The sequence below is a fragment of the Alexandromys fortis genome, unplaced genomic scaffold (assembly GCF_014885135.2).
Source record: "Alexandromys fortis isolate MF-2015 unplaced genomic scaffold, M_Fortis_MF-2015_v1.1 scaffold_201, whole genome shotgun sequence".
Taxonomy (NCBI): domain Eukaryota; kingdom Metazoa; phylum Chordata; class Mammalia; order Rodentia; family Cricetidae; genus Alexandromys; species Alexandromys fortis.
The window spans coordinates 1,966,982-1,984,648 of record NW_026068087.1 but is presented as its reverse complement, the minus strand read 5'-3'; the positions used below and the strand labels follow the sequence as shown (position 1 = coordinate 1,984,648).

At 43.5% G+C, this 17,667-nt stretch overlaps 1 protein-coding gene across 3 annotated transcripts in view; it reads right to left on the bottom strand.

Annotated features, from left to right (window-relative positions):
* Prkar2b (protein kinase cAMP-dependent type II regulatory subunit beta) overlaps positions 1-17,667 on the bottom strand; it is a 710,703-nt gene that overhangs the window by 3,524 nt on the left and 689,512 nt on the right. For all 3 annotated transcript variants that reach the window (XM_050122318.1, XM_050122316.1, XM_050122317.1), the window contains 6 exons: positions 14,974-15,080; positions 13,312-13,465; positions 7,931-8,032; positions 4,542-4,616; positions 2,176-2,241; positions 1,922-2,060 (listed from right to left, as the gene is read on the bottom strand). In XM_050122318.1, the coding sequence (XP_049978275.1) occupies positions 1,922-2,060; positions 2,176-2,241; positions 4,542-4,616; positions 7,931-8,032; positions 13,312-13,465; positions 14,974-15,074 (637 nt within the window). In that variant the 5' untranslated portion in view covers positions 15,075-15,080. The remainder of the gene's footprint in view (positions 1-1,921; positions 2,061-2,175; positions 2,242-4,541; positions 4,617-7,930; positions 8,033-13,311; positions 13,466-14,973; positions 15,081-17,667) is intronic.

Sequence of the window (17,667 nt, the reverse complement as noted above, 5' to 3'; positions counted from 1 at the left end):
GGCTCTTGAAGAATGGAAGCCTTGTCCACCGTTGATGAGATCAGTGTAGCCACTAGAAATAGGTATGTAAGTTCCTCATTAAATAAAACTAGACCCACCATTTGATCCAGGCTCTCCCCTCCTAGGCAAGTCGGAAGGAGTCAAAGTCAGCACACAGTAGAGATACCCACTTGCCCTTGTATAGGGCAGCAGCATTCACAGTAGCCAAGCTATGGACTCAGCCTCAGTACCCATCAACAAATGGAAAATAAAATGTATACACACAATGCATCACTACTCAGCTAAAAAGAAAAACACATTGTGACATTGGCAGAAAGATGAACAAAGCTTAGAAATATCATCTTTTTTTTTTTTTTTTTTTTTTTTTTTTTTNTTTTTTGGTTTTTCCAGACAGGGTTTCTCTGAGGTTTTGGAGCCTGTCCTGGAACTAGCTCTTGTAGGCCAGGCTGGTCTTGAACTCACAGAGATCCGCCTGCCTCTGCCTCCCGAGTGCTGGGATTAAAGGCGTGTGCCACCACCGCCCGGCCTAGAAATATCATCTTTTAAGTGGAGCAGACACTTTGTTTTTCTTCAGATGAAGGGGGAGAAACATGAAAGCGGAAGGGGACTATTTGAAAAGCAGGATGGGATCAACAGGGAGAAGCAGAGGGTAATTACTGTGAATATGCAAAGCACATGCTACTCGTGAAAGGGTTACAACCTTATACAAGTTAATATGTACTAATTAAAGAAAAATCATTTTAAAAGACCTAGTCAGAAAACTATTCCTAAGGCAAAAGTTACCTCTGCACTTGGAGGTAGTGGCACGCCTTTAATCCCAACAGAGGCGGGCGGATCTCTGTGAGTTCGAGGTCAGCCTGGTCTACAGAGGTAGTTCCAGAGCAGTTAGGGTTGTTACACAGAGAAACCCTGTCTTGAAAAACCAACAAACGAAACAACAACAACAACAACAAAAAACATATATACACATACAAATTGGACCCAAAGCTCATAAAACATTTGCCAGTGAGTGGTTAGATAATTTATCATGCATATATTTACCTCTTCCTAATAGAATATAAAAAATGTGATGTATTAATAAAATTCCTATAGCGAAAAATTGTTTAAGAACAGAAAACTATGCAAATCCAACAGAAAGGAATTATGACAGAGGAAGCCATGGGCAGATGGTGACGACATGGGTGTGCCTTAGAACTTCCTATGTTTTTCTATACTTCCTGTATTTCTCCCATTTCCTTTAATTATAACGAAATAAATGAGCACCTTTATCTTACAGTCAACGTCTTTGAGGAGACTCTGAGCTTTGGATCAGAGGATTGTGTTTCTAATATTGCACTTTCTGAGGACCTTTTACAACATGACTCTACAAAGAATTCATTCCGAGGAGCCTTGCAAATCTTAATAATCACCGAAGCTAACTTTTACCTTTTTGAATTGTGAGGAACATGGAGGGGATTATTTAATGAATCAATTTTTAAAATGTCATTTATGTTGCTATTTTCTAAACCATGTTCTTCATTACCTGAGTGATTTCTTAGACAAAAAAAAATCTCTGTAGATACCAACTGGAAGTGGCATGTCTGCCAAGCTCCCTTGGTAGAACAAAGCCATAACAATCTGATAACAGCTATTGATTATGCGCGGACAGACCTGACCGCTGTCCCGGGGGACCAGGGAGCGTAATAATGAACTTCACAAAAAGTGCCATTTTAGCCTTCTCTTTTGAGGAATACAATGCATGGCATTTTCTTGACAGATTAAATATAAAACTCGTTAACTGGGAGTTCTTTTTTCAATAATTAAAGTAAGTCCAAACCTTGGTCATATTTTTGTGAGGACTTTGGCACTTGTGAACCCAATAATGCCCCGTATGATTTGAGTACCTCGAGTGCAGACATAACAGGTCCACCACTGACCCTACCTAAACATTTGACAGTCCCGATGGCATGTGCAGACGCCGCTCTTGGCTTGTTGGTGACCAGGGCCAGCTCTCCAAAGTACTGTCCCCGAAAACACCGAGCGATTTCCACGGCACCGTTCTCCTCCACTTCCGATTTGCCCTGGGAAGGTAATTGAAGCGAGTTACATTTAAGTCTACCATAATTTTTTTTTTAAAAAAAAATCCATTATTTTCCTTGCTAATATGAGGAATTTTAGGGTTGATAAATGTTTTACCTTTCTTTTCATAGTAATTTTCACTTCTCCAGATTCTACAATGAAAAAAGAATCTGCCAAATCTCCCTATTAAAAGAAAAAAAAATAGAGTGAAAAATGAGAATTCCATAGCAACCCTGAAATCATGTCCTTGAAGCCAGTGTAGAGATTCCGGTCTGTAAGTGACATCATATTGAAGAGGCCATTTCATCTACGCTCAGAGGTAATGGCTGATAATTATGTAACATTTTTATTTGTAAAAGCATTTGCAATAATACATTCTCTACCAGAAAATATGGCAAGTAACCCGAGCTAGGAATCTTCCGCCGGATTCTGTGCTGAACCATATACACAGAAAGAACAGCACAGCGGTGTATCCCGGCAGCCCCTTCCACCAGCGGGCTATGTCGGTACACCCTGTGCTCCTTGGTGCCTAGCAACATGCTCCCTGTGTCCACCTAAAGTAACACGTGTTAGCACAGTGACTTGCCAGGAGCAGAAAGAACCTGGGAGCATTCAGAAGCAAAGGATGCTAGCTTTGGCATGTCTACAATTGGTGTACTTCCAGCTTCCGAAAAGACCACTGGAACTGGAAAGGCTGGTGGCGTGGGTTTTGCACAAACTCTGATTTCTGATGCTGACTCCTCAAACATGCTATGGAAGATTTCTGTTCACTGTTTGAGGTCCTTCCCGTGAATCCTGAGAAACACGAATATTTGAAAACCTCTCTGGCACAATTTAAAAACTTAGCATGAGACAGTATCACAACATACTCAAGGTCCTGACTTTTACCTTAATCTCTAGGACCTCAAACAAAACCAGAGATTGTATAGCAAAAATAAATGTTAGGCCTAGATTTCTAAAATATAGGATAGTATATGTTGTGGCGATATTTTGTTTGTGTTTTAACAAATAAATTTGTCTGAAGATGAGAGCACAGCTAAGCTACTAGAGGCCTGGCAGTGGTGGCACACACCTTCAACCCCAGGACTCGGGCGAAAAGAGGCAGGTGGATCTCAGTTAGTTCAAGGCTACCTTGGGCCATACAAAATTGATCCAGTCTAAAAAAGAAACAGAGCTCACACAAAAATGATCCCAGCATTTGGGATCACACGCCTTTAATTCCAGCATTAAGGAGGTGGAGACAGGAGTGATATGGTTGGACAGAGAGAGGAATCTAAGGCAGGAGGAGGCAGGAGCTCAGTGCAGTCTGAGGCAGCAATTCGAAGCAGTCAGTCTAAGGATGCAGTCAGAGGAGGCAGTCTGAGGACAGGATCACCCCTTTGGGCTGAGCACTGGTAGAGATAAGAACTCTAGTGACTGGCCACACTGTGGTCTGTGTGTGTTTGATGAGGGGAGTGGGAGTAGGGACAAAAAGATACTTATTGGCCTTCTAAACAATGGTCTTTTCTTCAAACAGCCCTTGAATCTTGGCCTTACCCCATCTAAACGGAGACAGAGAAGTGGATGGGCCGGGGAAGGGGGTTGGAAGGGGAAACTGTGGTATGTAAAATAAATTTAAAAATGATGAAAAAGAGACAATAATTCAGTAGACTGTTGTGATTTAAAAAAAAAAGCCCACAGAATATTAGAAATCCCCTCAAGTCATGTATGTTTCAAATGCCTACAGAGCCTACTTTCTAGGAGCTCTCTGGCTGACTATGGTGCTGTACACAACACAGTTGGTTTCCCACAGGGAGAAACCATGTTTAAAAAGCATGAGGGTTAGAGCAGACTTGTATTAACGTATCCAGTGCTTGGATACGGTGCAGCGTGAGCTCTTCTGTGCAAATGTCATCGGTAAGCAGCCTTAGGAGGTCTCAAGACCTGATCATGCAAAACTCTTTATCATCGCCCAATGGAGCTGGGCTCATGGGAGAGCCACCACTTCCCTTTCATATATGACATCTTCTATACACGTGGACTTCATGTTACAAACTGTAAAACCACTCAGAGAGTCAGGTAATGGTTTAATGAAAATTCATTTGGAATAAATTATATAAACAAAAGCATCCAAATTACTTACTGGCTGTAAAAGCATGTTTAGTAAGTTGTTTGGTAGAAGTAATAATTCATTAAATTCAACATTGCATGCTGATGTTAAACCAAGTTTAACGAGATTTCTAAGACATTCTTGAATTTAACACTACAAGGATTGACATGGTATCATACCTGAGCGATGAATGATACACTACACGGATTGACGTGGTATCATACCTGAGCAATGAATGATACACTACACGGATTGACGTGGTATCATACCTGATACTATGATACACTACATGGATTGACGTGGTATCATACCTGATACTATGATACACTACACGGATTGACGTGGTATCATACCTGAGCGATGATACACTACACGGATTGACATAGTATCATACCTGAGCGATGATCTGTTCTCCATCGTTGTAAACTTTGGTGCCGATCACGTCTACCACCTTCAGGCGTTCAGAAACCTACAAGGAGAATACAGTATTAGAAAGAAAAAGACGGTAATGGCTGTTCTTGTCAACTTGACTACATCTGGAATTAACTAAAACCCAAATGGTTGAATATACCTCTGAGGGATTTTTTTCTTTTTATAATTTTTTTCTTGTTTACATTGGGGTTTTACCTGCATTCATGTCTGTGTGAAGATGTCAGATCTCCTGGAAATGGAGCTACACAGACAGTTGTGAACCCAGAGTTAAACCCAGGTCCTTTGGAAGAGCACTCAGTGCTCTTAACTGCTGAGCCATCTCTCCAGCCCCAGAATTTTTTTCTTTTTTTTTGGGGGGGGGGGGCCCGGCGGGGAATCGAACCCCGGTCTCCCGCGTGACATTTTTTTCTTAACTAAATACTTGAAGTGATTAAAGATCCACCTTTAATCTGGGCCACACTTGCTGCTGCACTGCCCACAGAAAGAGCAGGAAAGAAGGCAGCCCCCACCCTCACCCCCTGCCACCACCATGCCCTTGCCTGCTTGCTCTAGCCTTCCCTGGCATTAGAGTCCACTTCTTCAGGATTCTGTCACATACCAAAGACCAGCTGACAGATCCAGCCGCGTGGACTGAACTACTGGGTTCTTAGTTTTCCATTAGTAGGTAGCTATGATTGGACTAGCAGCACCACAGCCTATAAGATACTACAATAAATCCCCATATATAAAGAAGGAGCTGCCATATATATATATATATATATATGTATGTATGTATATATATATGTGTGTGTATACAGTATTACATATTCGCCATAGGCACAAATGTAATTGTTATACATCAGCATATATTATATATTTATATATTATATAAATTCTCTCTTCTTCTAGCAAACCCTAAGTAATACACAGACCACTTATGTACTCTTACCTATTTTAGACATTTAAAAGGGGCTAGCTATACTGCTAAATAAACTGAACAGTGTTTGCTTGTGTGATTGTTAGATTAACTGCTAGGATTCTCAAATAGAAAAATTTGTATTTCTATTTTTTTCCATAAAATAACGGCAGACTGAGAAACTCCCAGCCCATATTTCCATATGGCACAATAAAGCGCCGGTGGAATGGCAGCTGCTCCCTTGAGGGAGCACATGCTCTCCAGTTTGCCAAAGTCCCTTCCTGGGTCACATGGCTCAGTCTGACTGGACAGCCTCCCTGACGTGTTCTATTTGAGGACAGGAGCTGCCAGAGAAGTCAACTCCCTCTGCATTCCACGGTGTGGCCAAGGTTCTTCCAGGCATAAACCAGCAACCCTAGAGAGATGCCACTGTGCTGAGGTGTACCATTTTAGAGCACCGTAAGACATGCATCTATTTCTCTAGAACCAAGGAAATTACAGCAAAGCTAACAATTCTTCCACAAGTGTCTGCCCTCATAGATAAGAAACAGTCGGTCTCGTTGAGAAGACATGGGGCTAAGAAATGAAAGAGAATCATGGCGGGTCCATAAAGTTGTGCAGGAGGCTGTTCTAGGCGGATAGCAAGTGCACAGGTCTGAGGGGAGGGCTGGCTTGTTTGTGTCACGGGAAGAAGCTAGTGTGTGAGGCCGGGTGAATGTGGTGAATGTGGAGCAGTTGGAATGTTGTCAGAGGGACCCAGGCTGGGCAGGATACTGGACAGTTCCTCGGGGGCCGTCAAAGTTATCCTGTCCTGGAAGAGTGGATAACAGGAGGCAGGGGAGGTCTAGGACCCACAGGCTCCTGTAGATGTCTGATAAAAGTCATATGAGAGTTAATGGTGATACAGATAGAGGTGAGATACATGTGAAGGTAGTGGAAGATGACTGGATATTACAGATCTTCTGAAGACAGGGAAGAGAAGCTCATCAGCAGACACATTCACCGCTGGGGGATAGGGGAAGCTGAGTGAGTGTCTCTGCTTGGAGACAAAAGAGTGGCCAAGATGAAGAGGAGTGTTGTGATTTTAATGAGAACGACACCCATAGGTTCCCAGTTGGTGGCACCGTTTGGATAGGATTCAGAAGTGTGACCAAGCTGGAGGTAGGCTTTGAGCTATTCTCTGTATGCACTCTGTCCCACCGTTCTGGATAAAAATGTAACTGCTCCTGCTGCCTTGCCTTTGCTCCACGATCATGGACTCTGAAACTGCAGGCCCAATTTACTCAATGTTTTCTTTCATAAATTGCCTGGTCAGGGTGTCTTACTGCAGCGACAGCAACGTAACAAGACGGAGAGCAGAAAGGGTGATTTGGGGCATCTGGTCCAGGGTAAGATGTGCACAGGTATCTGACAGAAGGTGTTAAATTAGTAGTGGACAGTGAGGATCATTTTAGGGGGAACTTATGAGGCCTGAGATTTATATTTCAAATTCTCACATACCAAGTAAGTGTGTGTAAGCAGAGAAGAAACCAAGGCTGAGGAATGCCAACTTTAAAAGTGGAGAGAAAGGGGAGCAAGCAGTAACAACCCTGGGGGTTGGGGTGGGGCAGTGAGGACCTCCTGGGTTTATGTGGTTCCTCCCTGTAAAGGGATAACCAGCAGTTAACTCTTTATGCTATTAGATAAATGGCACCTATAAATTTGCTACAGACTCTAGATAAGAGCCTTATTTTCCAATCACAATAATAAAATGTACTTATAGGCAGTAAAAGAGCTAGCAATGAAACCTAATGTCACTATCTGTTCTTTCATAGGAAAATATGAAAAGACATTAAAAATTATCATTCTTACTGTGGGGGTACTACAGCACCCACTGTGTGGAGATCAGGAGACCTTTCCACCTTTATGTGGGAACTGGAGTTGCCGGCTTGGTTAGCTTTTTTATCAGCTGGGCCTCCTTACCAGACTGTCTAAACAAAGCAGCCTCCACAGTATGGGGGCCAGCCATGATAAGCTAAGTCTGGGCAGGTCACCCAAAGGAAGTTCTTTACTTCCAACCATTATCACCTGTCAGAGTAGAACTAAGCCCTCGATAAATTTAATAAGAGGCCTGAGTCTCAGTAGTTTATCCTGAAGCAATACCTGGCTGCAGGAAAGAACCACAAGCAGAGATAACCCGACCCCCACCCAGGAGCTGACCATTCAAAGGAAATGCCTAACATTCCAACCTCTGTAGATAGGGTCACCTGCCAGCACACTCACCAGGACACCCCTAGACAAATGTCAGCCAATCAGGGGTCCTGAACCTCAGAGACCCCTCACCCCCACCATTACTGCTATAAAAACCCAATTCTAACTGAGCTCTGGGTTCTCCGGTTATTCCAATACATTGGACATGGGGATGCTTTAATACACGGACTCTTGGTTTCCTTGTCGGCTTTTGCGGGAACACTCACCTCCAGGGACTTGAGGAAGGGCAGCGACTCAATAAAGCTTTCGTACATCTTTCTCTTTTTGGCATTGTTTTTTACAATTATTCTCCTGAAGGTTACCCTGTCCTAAAGAGAGAGTAGTAAACACAAAGGCAGTTAAAATCTGAACAAACACTTCCATTCCCTTCAAGGATTACACAATAATTGATGACGTTAAAGTTAAAGATTATAACATGATTAGACTCTCAACTAATTTCATATTTTTATTTCTTTGAGCACAAAATTTACTGTATACATTTTTTCCCTTTATTTTCTTAGAAAAAGAAGCATTCATCCAGGCAATGGCGGTACAGCATTAAGGAGGCAGAGGCAGGCGGCTCTCTGAGTTCGAAGCCAGCCTGGTCTACAGAATGAGTTCCAGGGCAGGCAGAGCCACACAGAAAAACCCTGTCTCGAAAAGGGGGGTGGGAATGGAAGGGGAAGAAGAGGAAGAAGGAGAAGAGGAATGGGAAGGGAAGGGAAAGGAAGGGAGAGAGGGAGGGAGAGGGAGAGGGAGAGGGAGAGGGAGAGGGGGAGGGAGAGGGAGAGGGAGAGAGAGAGAGAGAGAGAGAGAGAGAGAGAGAGAGAGAGAGAGAAGAATTTTTTAGATTAGTGGTTCTCAACGTGTGGGTAGTGACCCCTTTGGGGGCTGAATGACCCTTTCATGTGGGTCGCGTATCAGATTTCTTGCATTTCAGATATTTACATTAAGATTCAGAACAGTATCAAAATTAGTTATGAAGTAGCAACAAAAATAACTTTATCATTGGGGATAACCACAACATGAGGAACTACCTCAAAGGGTCACAGCATTAGGAAACTGAGATCCCGTGCTGTATTAAAGGTCACAGTGTTAGGATGTGGAGAAGTACTGCTTTAGACACAGATTAGATTTAGACACACTGGGCTCTATGCCCACATGGAGGCACTGTCACACTAAAAATATATACCAATACCATTCCCTCACTGTAGATGGCAGGGTTGTTGCGAAATCAATTAAGTAGATAGGACCGAACCTGGGTTTAGTATTGTTCTAAGTATTTACTTCAGTCAGTCATAGACACAACTAAATGTGACATTTCTGAAGTATACATACACTGAGGTAAGAACTACAAGAAACACTAGTTGAAAGGAAGTCATCCATAAAAAGTTGATAATGTAAGCATTCTTAAAAATACATATTTATACCAGTGGTGGTGGCACACACCTTTAATATCAGCACTTGGGAGGCAGAGGCAGGTGCATCTCTTAAGTTCAAGGCCAGCCAGGGCTACACTGAGAAACCCTTTCTTGAAAAACCACAAAAATAAACAAAAAATACATATTAGTTTTTTTTCAGACTCACATAATATCAGAATTTTCCTTTTAAAAATGAAGGTACAAAAAAATCTATGTTCTTGACTGGGGTCTTAGTCTAGACTTTATCATGTTTACAGTCTAAATTCTTTCATGTTTATATGATCTCAAAAATGCAGAATTTAATTTAGGAACAACAGAAATGTTTACACATAACAGCTCAAAAGCTATTTTTCCCTAAAAATTTTATGTTGCAAAAATTCTTATAAAATGTTTTTATTCTTAAGTAAATGGCAACAAAGTCACATAGTTTGTCATTCACCAATGAATAACTATACCACTTTAGTAAGATTAAAACTGGGTATTACGTAATACCTTGCTATGCCAATATATTATGGATATAACTTTCCTCAAAGTCCAAATCCTAAACCTGAGCATGCTGGTATTAGGAGATGGCCTTAGGTGATTAGGCCAGCCAGGAGTGTGGAGTTGTCCTGAGCAGAATTAGGTAATTCTCATAAAAGATCCTTGAAACTGTCCTGCCCCTTCCACTAAATGCAACAACATGGCTATCTAGGAACTGGCCCTAGACACCAAAAGCTCTTGTGGTTCTTCGCCTCCAACACAGTAAGGCAGGAATGCCTGTGCCAGCTGTGGTGATTTGTGGTAACAGCCAGACAGAATGAGACACTAAGAAATTAGACAGCCTGTTTCCAAGTTAATTACTACTTTGATGCCAGCTGTACTCTGGATTTATACTTCCTAATGTTTTAAAAAAAGAGAGAGTACCTGGGCCAGCAAGATGGCTCACCAGGTAAAGGCACCAACTGCCAAGCTTACTGACCTGAGTTCAATCAGCAGAACACAAATGGCCTCCACACGTGTCCCCAAATGCACACAAAGTAAAAAGTAAATGCATACTGCGTGGCAGGCGGATCTCTGTGAGTTTGAAACCAGTCTGATCTAATAATGCAAGTTCTGGGACAGCCAGGGCTACACAGAGAAACTCTGCCTCAAGAACAAAAACAAAAAACAAAAGAGAAAGTAAATGTAATAAAATCCTATTTTTAATTTTAAGAGTTAATTTGCTGAGGTAATTTCTAAAACCCAAGACTTGAGTGGCTCAGAATCTCTACGTCTGGCTAGATATGAAAGTGTCCTGTGTGAGCGTCACAGATAGTCAGGTTTGGGAAGCAGGCACATTTTATGGACAAACTTTGTTTTTGTTAAAACAGAGACGGTCTGAAATAGTTTAGCCACTTAGAACAAATCACGAGTTCTATCTCTGGGGGAAAGCTGTCTATTAAAGGCCCCATTTCACACCCACTGTGGCCCAGCAAGTCCAGGAAGCCCAATCTCCTACACTTTCATCCCATCGCTTTAGCCTTCGTCTAACCTCCAGGCTGAGGCAGCAGGTGCTATTTAGATAGGGCTCTCAGAGAAGGCCCCTCTTTACATGGCACTGACAGCCACGGGGCTGCAGGCTATGGATCTCTCGATTTCCTTTCCGCCTAACTCCCTAGAAGGGACTGGTTATCCAAACTGATCTTAAAAAGCAAGGTTCAATACAACAAAAGTACTTTATTATCATTTTTAAGGATATGTACTTATGCATGCATCAGAAACTACCTCCCCTTTTTAAAGATGTATTTATTTATTATCTATACAGTGTTCTTCCTGCATGTGTATGCCTGCAGGCCAGAAGAGGGCACCGATCTTATTACAGATGGTTGTGAGCAGCCATGTGGTTGTTGAGACTTGAACTCAGGACCTTTGGAAGAGCAGCTCGCTGAGCCATTTCTCCAGCCCGAAACTACCCCTTTCTATAAATGTTATTAACATGTACAAGCTACCAAAAAAAATCTCTGAAAATCGTTTCTTAAATGCTTAAGGACTGTGCACATGAACCCCCTGGGCTTTTGTGTGTTTGTTACTGTAACCACCAGGGCTGACACTGTCGGTGCTCAGGGCGAATCTGGTAATGTGTGATCTTGGATAGGATGCGTGAGGAGTCCTCGTTACTATCTGACACTCTAGCTGGTGTCTCCAGTGAGACAGCTCCATTTTCAGCTACACCCTCTGGAATAGGCAGGTCATGGCAGACACAAGATGAAGCCCAATACCGCGAGGCCTGGCAAATGCTTCCTGCACTGGTAACACACTCAGGTGATGGGGCTTCTCCCCACATGAGACTCTCCATTTCCAGCTCGTAATTCCTAAAGCTGACTGTTGAACAGGTAGACAGTAACTGTTTGGCTCCAATAAAAAGGAGTTTTCGGTATCCAGCATCTTTGAGTGAGATGTTTTTATGAGCTAAACCAACTTCTGAGTCAAATGCAGAGATAATGTGTACATTCTGTGACCCTTCACCCCTTTGTTAAAGCCCTTCTTCTGGCCAGGCTGTGGGACACACTTTTAACCCCAGCACTCGGGAGTCAAGGGCAGACGGATTTCTGACATCCAAGACCGTGCAGAGAAACCTTGTCTCAAAGACAAACAAAGACCCAGAGAAATAGCCTAACGACTGCGTGTCAAGGGACGTGCTGGTTTTGTTTCAGACATTCCTGTCGATCACTGCTGTCTAAGTGAAGGCTGAGAGCAGGCAGTGCGGACACCTCTGGCGAGCTGAGGACCCACAGAAGGGTGCTGAGTGGATTCCCAGGGTCATCTGCACACTTGCCAGATGGAGTCTGAGAACCCAGCAACCCAGCCTTCCAGATCAGTTGTTCTGTTCTGTACTACGGCACCATGTGAGAAAAGTCCCACCGTACCCCTTCCCTAGCCCCTCAGCCAATGTGAATATCACCCAATGTCTACACAATTTCTACCGTTAAGACATTTATTTAAAGATAGAGACTGAGGAGCTCTTGTCTTGAGACCAGAAGTGTTTCAGATTTTAGACACTAACCCCTCCCCCACATTCAAGTCCGCCCAGATAGTGAAACCTCCTAACAAAACAGCCTGGGAGCACGTCTCAAGTCTAAACACAAAATCCATAGCTCATGTGTATCTCATAGGCGTGGCCTGAAGATAATTGATAAGTATTCATAATGTGCTCATACTTTGACTGACCTGTAACAGGTATGGAATTTTACAGTTCTGGAACCACGTTGGTACTCAAAAAGTTCTGGGCTTGGGGACATTTCAAAGTCTCCAGGTTGGGAATGCTTAGTCCACACCAAAATCCAGGTCCCACTCAAAAGAGAATGATTAGATTTGTATAGAATCGAGGCAATTTTTTTTTAATATCCCAAGTTAAAAACGCAGGTACCAATATTTTTTGCAGTACATAGCTGCTCTTGAGTGCAAACACGTTACCAATCAGTCAACACCATCAAGATAATTGCTTTTCAGTGTTTTTTTCAAGCTGCAGCAACATCAGAATTGCCTGGAAGGCTTCAGAGACTGCAGAAGGCCGGTCCCTTCTCCAGAGCTCTTGGTGCGGCAGTCAGAATTAATAGGAGGAGGCCTAATGTGTGTGCGTCAACAAGTTTCCAGTTGTGACTTTCAGTTTTCACTCCGAAGAGAGCTAGCTGAGAAAAATACGTGTGCACACGCGTGTGTGTGTGTTTGTGTATTCACACTTGCTAGTGAGGGTGTGTGCATATGTGTGCCCAGATACTTATGCACACATACATACAGAGGGCAGAGACAGATGCCAGGTGTCCTTTGTGAGTTGCCAGGCGCCTTTGAGACACGGTGTCTTACTGAACTGGCTAGCCAACAAGCTTTGGGGATGCTCAGGCCCCTTGCCCCTTGTCTCCAGACCCCTCCCCTGTGCGTGACTTTTTACATGGGTTCTGGGAATCCGAACTCAGACCTTCCTTCTTGTTTAGCAGTCACCTTAGGGACTGGGTCATCTCTTCAGCTGTTGAGGCTCATGGTTTCTAAGTGTGGATAAGAGGGGAACACTTTGGATCTGATGTCATCCTAAGGGCCAGCATATCCAAGCTCCTGACTTGGGAAGAGGCAGGACATAAGTCTTTGATTTAGCCCAGTCTTTGTGCCCAACAGCACAGCATCTCGAAGATGGTTAATAAACACTTAGATCAGGTCAATTCTTTACTTACCAAACCCCACAGAGCACCAGGAGAGGTAGCTGTGATTGTAGCCGCTCTGGGTGTATTATACATTAAGGCCAGTTCTCCAAAACTCCCACGATTGTCGTAGTTACCGACGCATCTTCCAACGCCGTCACATTTTACATAAATATCAAATGTTCCTCTGTTGGACATAGACAAATCATATTAAGTTAGAGACACAGAGATTCGGGGAACATTTCATTACCATGGGTATTACTGTGGACAAGAGCCCTGTACACTGATTTCCTGCCTGCTCTGCCCTGCGATAACAGCAAGTGCTGGTCTGTCCCAACTGGACAAGCGCAGGGACAATGGATGGGGGAAAGAGCTAAGCAACAAAAACTTAAAATTAGTGATAGGATATCTGCAGAAAGCCATCGGGGGGAACAAAGTTCAAACACTACTGTACTTAGTAAGAACCGCGACGGATTCCAGGGCACTGACCATGCAACAATACTTCATATTTCTAAAATAAATGTATATTGCTTTTGACATCCAAAGAAAATAGCTACTTTTAAAAAGACTATAGCTCTAAAAATTTGCTGACAAGTCTTTCATAAACTATAGCAGGAACTGGCACCCCAGTTTGCCAAAAAAAAAAAAAACAGTCTTATTAGAAAACAAACCAACTTTTTCTTTACTTCTTTTATATGGCTGGTTTGGGTTACAAGCAGAATTGAATTCTCAGCTCACACTGGCCCACAAAGCCTCCCTGACCCTTCACTTTCAGTCAATCACAAACTGCAGCTGAGCAGTGACAGACTGCCTCTGGCTGGCCTTCCTGTGGGGCCGACTCCGTGTGCATGTCCCTGCACTAACCGAGCTATTCCTTCTACACAGGACCACCTCCCCACCTACTGCACTTCAACAGAAGCCACGGTTTCAAGGCTGGCATACGTGTGAGGCAGACAAGGGAGTTCTATAGCTATATCCTATGAGTTAAATCCTACAAAAAAGGGTGTGTCAGTGGCAAAAAGGGACGACTTTTAAGGGTTAGAAAAGGATTATTAAGTAGAAAAGAGATAGAAACAAAAGACATTAATAAGGGAGAAGATTGTTGTCTTCTCAAAGGATAGAATGACACACATGAGGTTACCTCCTAGAATTTGTTCAATGCACAATAATTTCTAAACTATTCATTTAAAATCTGCCAACTATTCCCCTTTTTCTTTCGTCACTGACACTCCTTTCTAGATTTACCATGCTGGATAGGACAAAATGACCAACAAAATGGTCTGGAGAGAGTAAAACACGCTACCAGCCCCGGTGGGGGCCCTCAGTGGGGCAGTCTGTGGGAGGGGCTGCTTTGCATACTGATCCCCTCCCTGATGCCATGAGGTGTCAGGCGGTGCTGGCCAGAGCCATGAGCGTGAACACAAGTCAGGGACAGAAAACCTGGCTGTGGGTCCGGGGTGACCTCAAGCAAGCCCTGTCACTTCTGTGAACCAGAGTGTTTCAACTGCAGTGGGTAATGGGTTCTAACAGGAAGAGAACGTACTGGGCTCTGATGTAAAGCAGGTTCAGTAGTCAGACATACCCACCGAAAGATCAATGCTGACTGAGCCTGGCTTCTCACTCAGTCACAATGACGGCTGAGATTGTACACAACACATTTTTTAAACGTCAGTTGTAAAGCTGGGTGAAACTTACCTGTCAATGACATAAAAGTTGTCGCCATCATCACCTTGATCGATCACATGCTCCCCTTCTTTGACCAGTTTTTCAAACATGGCATCTAACACTTGAGACATCTGCTCCTATATTTTAAAGAGATAATATGTCTTTAAGTGCATCGAGAATGCAGTTTCTCAAGGAATCACACAATCTTTGGTTTTTGTGGACGATTTCTAGGAAATCAGAATATCATTACCATTGAGTTTTATCAGAAAAGTCAGTATCCCTCACCACATACAAATGAGAGCCCTATTGATTCTCATATTCAACATCTGAATGAAAGTGATGATATCCGTCTACTTGAGAACATTTGTAACTACCACCACTGCACATGAAGAGAGAATTACTAAAATGCCACACATCTGGAGGAAGAAAAAAAACAAAACTAACTAGGGTGGTTATGAACTGTTTCAAATTTTCTTAAGCTGTCTATTCTCAAAACCTACTGCTCATTGCTTGAATTAGTGTGGAGGTTCCTAAATACCTGGTGAAATTACACCCTGCCTTCAGTTTTACAGCCTGTGCTCGTGCCCAAAACAAAACAGAACAAAACAGACTGGGGTGGAGGGCAGCTAAACAGTAGCAACACAAGACTCCCGCACACATTCTGCCAGTCTTTCTGTCATTACGTTTGTCTTCAGAAACCGACCGTCTCCGTCTCCTGAGAAAGGTCTTCACAAATTACAAAACTATATTTAATAGTGTTGAGCGGCCAATGAGCACAGGGTAGAAAACATTCAGAATAAAATTATGTGGTCCATGAGGGTGGAGCTCAAACGCGGGGATAAAAACGAGCTGGATGGTTTAAAGGCGTACGTGGGTCAGGTACCTTCCTATAAAGTTCCTTTACTCCCAGACACAATGCTTAGCGGCCCAGACCGGACTTAATTTCCCAGATAAGGGACGAGAGAGAGAGAGAGAGAGAGGGAGGGAGGGAGGGAGGGAGGGAGGGAGGAAACGAGCGCCCTTGTACAGACACACACCAAATACCAGCACAGAAAGCAACTTGTTGGGACGAGGGCCCCGGGTGTGACACCTGAGCTCACAGACTGCCCTACTTCCTCAGGCCTGACAATCAGTTGTTTGTTGGAAGCCTCAACACAGCCACACACAGTAGATGTCAGGAGCAGAAGAGAGCTTTTAGCCAGTGCTGCTTGTCCACCCAGAGATGGCTCGGGGTGATATTATACTCACAGGCATAACTAAAGGATCCTGACAAAAAACTTAAAACATGACTGCTAAATTTTTCCCTCTTAAAATTAACCTCTTGAGCAGTTTTAGGTCCATGGGTGCACTGAGACAGTCTCACAGGACTTCACACTTCCTTCCCCACGATTAACGACCCCCAGCACGATGGTAGGTTTGCTACACCTGATCTGCACTCAGAGACCCAATGACCCAAAGTCTGCGTTTACATTAAGGTTTGCTGTTGGTATAGGTATACAAACGGCAAATGCCACCCAACTGAATATTGTAATAAAATAAGAAAGAATAAAAGCCAAACCACAAAGTCAACAAAGAAAGGAAAAAGTCCAGAGAAAACAGAAAATGAAGAAATATGGAACAAACTTTCCAGGACGGAAAGTTTTTCAGGCTGAAAGGGAGCATTAAGGACCCCAGTTAAACCAATGAACAAAACCCAAGTCTAGGTTGAGTCTAGGATGCCACTGTACTTCTGGGGAGGGGTGTGTCTTAAAATAATTTTGAAAAAGGATGCCCAGCTTCTCTCAAAAATGAAGAGAAATGCAAATTAAGATGGAAATAAGATATCACTTTTCTCACATACCCACTTATCGGATCTGAAAAGATTCAGACTCGAGGATAGGGCTCTGTATTGGAGTCATCATGGGGAAGAGACACTTTCACAGTCTTCTACGAAAAGGTACACACGTAATAAACACTACAGAAACAACCCAGTGCCTGGAGGTAGTGGCACACACCTTTAATCCCAGCACTCCGGAGGCAGAAGCAGGTGGATCTCTTGAGTTTGAAGCCAGGCTGGTCTACAGACTGAGTTCCAGGACAGCCAACTACATAGAGATCCGTGTGTGTGTGTGTGTGTGTGTGTGTGTGTGTAAGAGAGAGAGAAAGAGAGAGAGAGAGAGAGAGAGAGAGAGAGAGAGAGAGAGAGAGAGAGAGAGAGGGAGGAGGAGGAGGAGGAGGAGGAGGAGGAGGATGAAGAGGAAGAGAAGAAAGAACAGGAAAACAAAGAAACCTGGCAATGTTTAGTAAGGCTTCAAATGCACACTCCACCCTGACTCCTCCTTCTCTGGCAGGACACTCAGAAAGGGGGCAAGTGAAATGTTAAAAACCTGCCATTAGCGGAACAGGCTGAGGGAGGGGTATTCAGGAGAGAGAAGTCCTACATAGGAACCCATCATCCAACACACCAGGCAGGTCCAGCGGCCAGCATGGGGCCACAGGGTTTCCAGGTGGTTTTAACACCATGTAAAGATCTGCCTCGGAATGAGAGATGTGAAGCAATCAGAGTTGTTCTGCAAAGACAATGCTTCTGCAGCTGCAGGCGAATGCAGACTTTCCCGAGCAGGGAAGTGCTTTTCAAACTTGCTGAGCTCAGGGCTTCTTGAGGAGGGACTTCATTCTAAAAACGGTTGATTTAAACTTTATCCTCAAAGTATGCCTCCCCTCCTCCCCCCCCCCCCCCCCCCC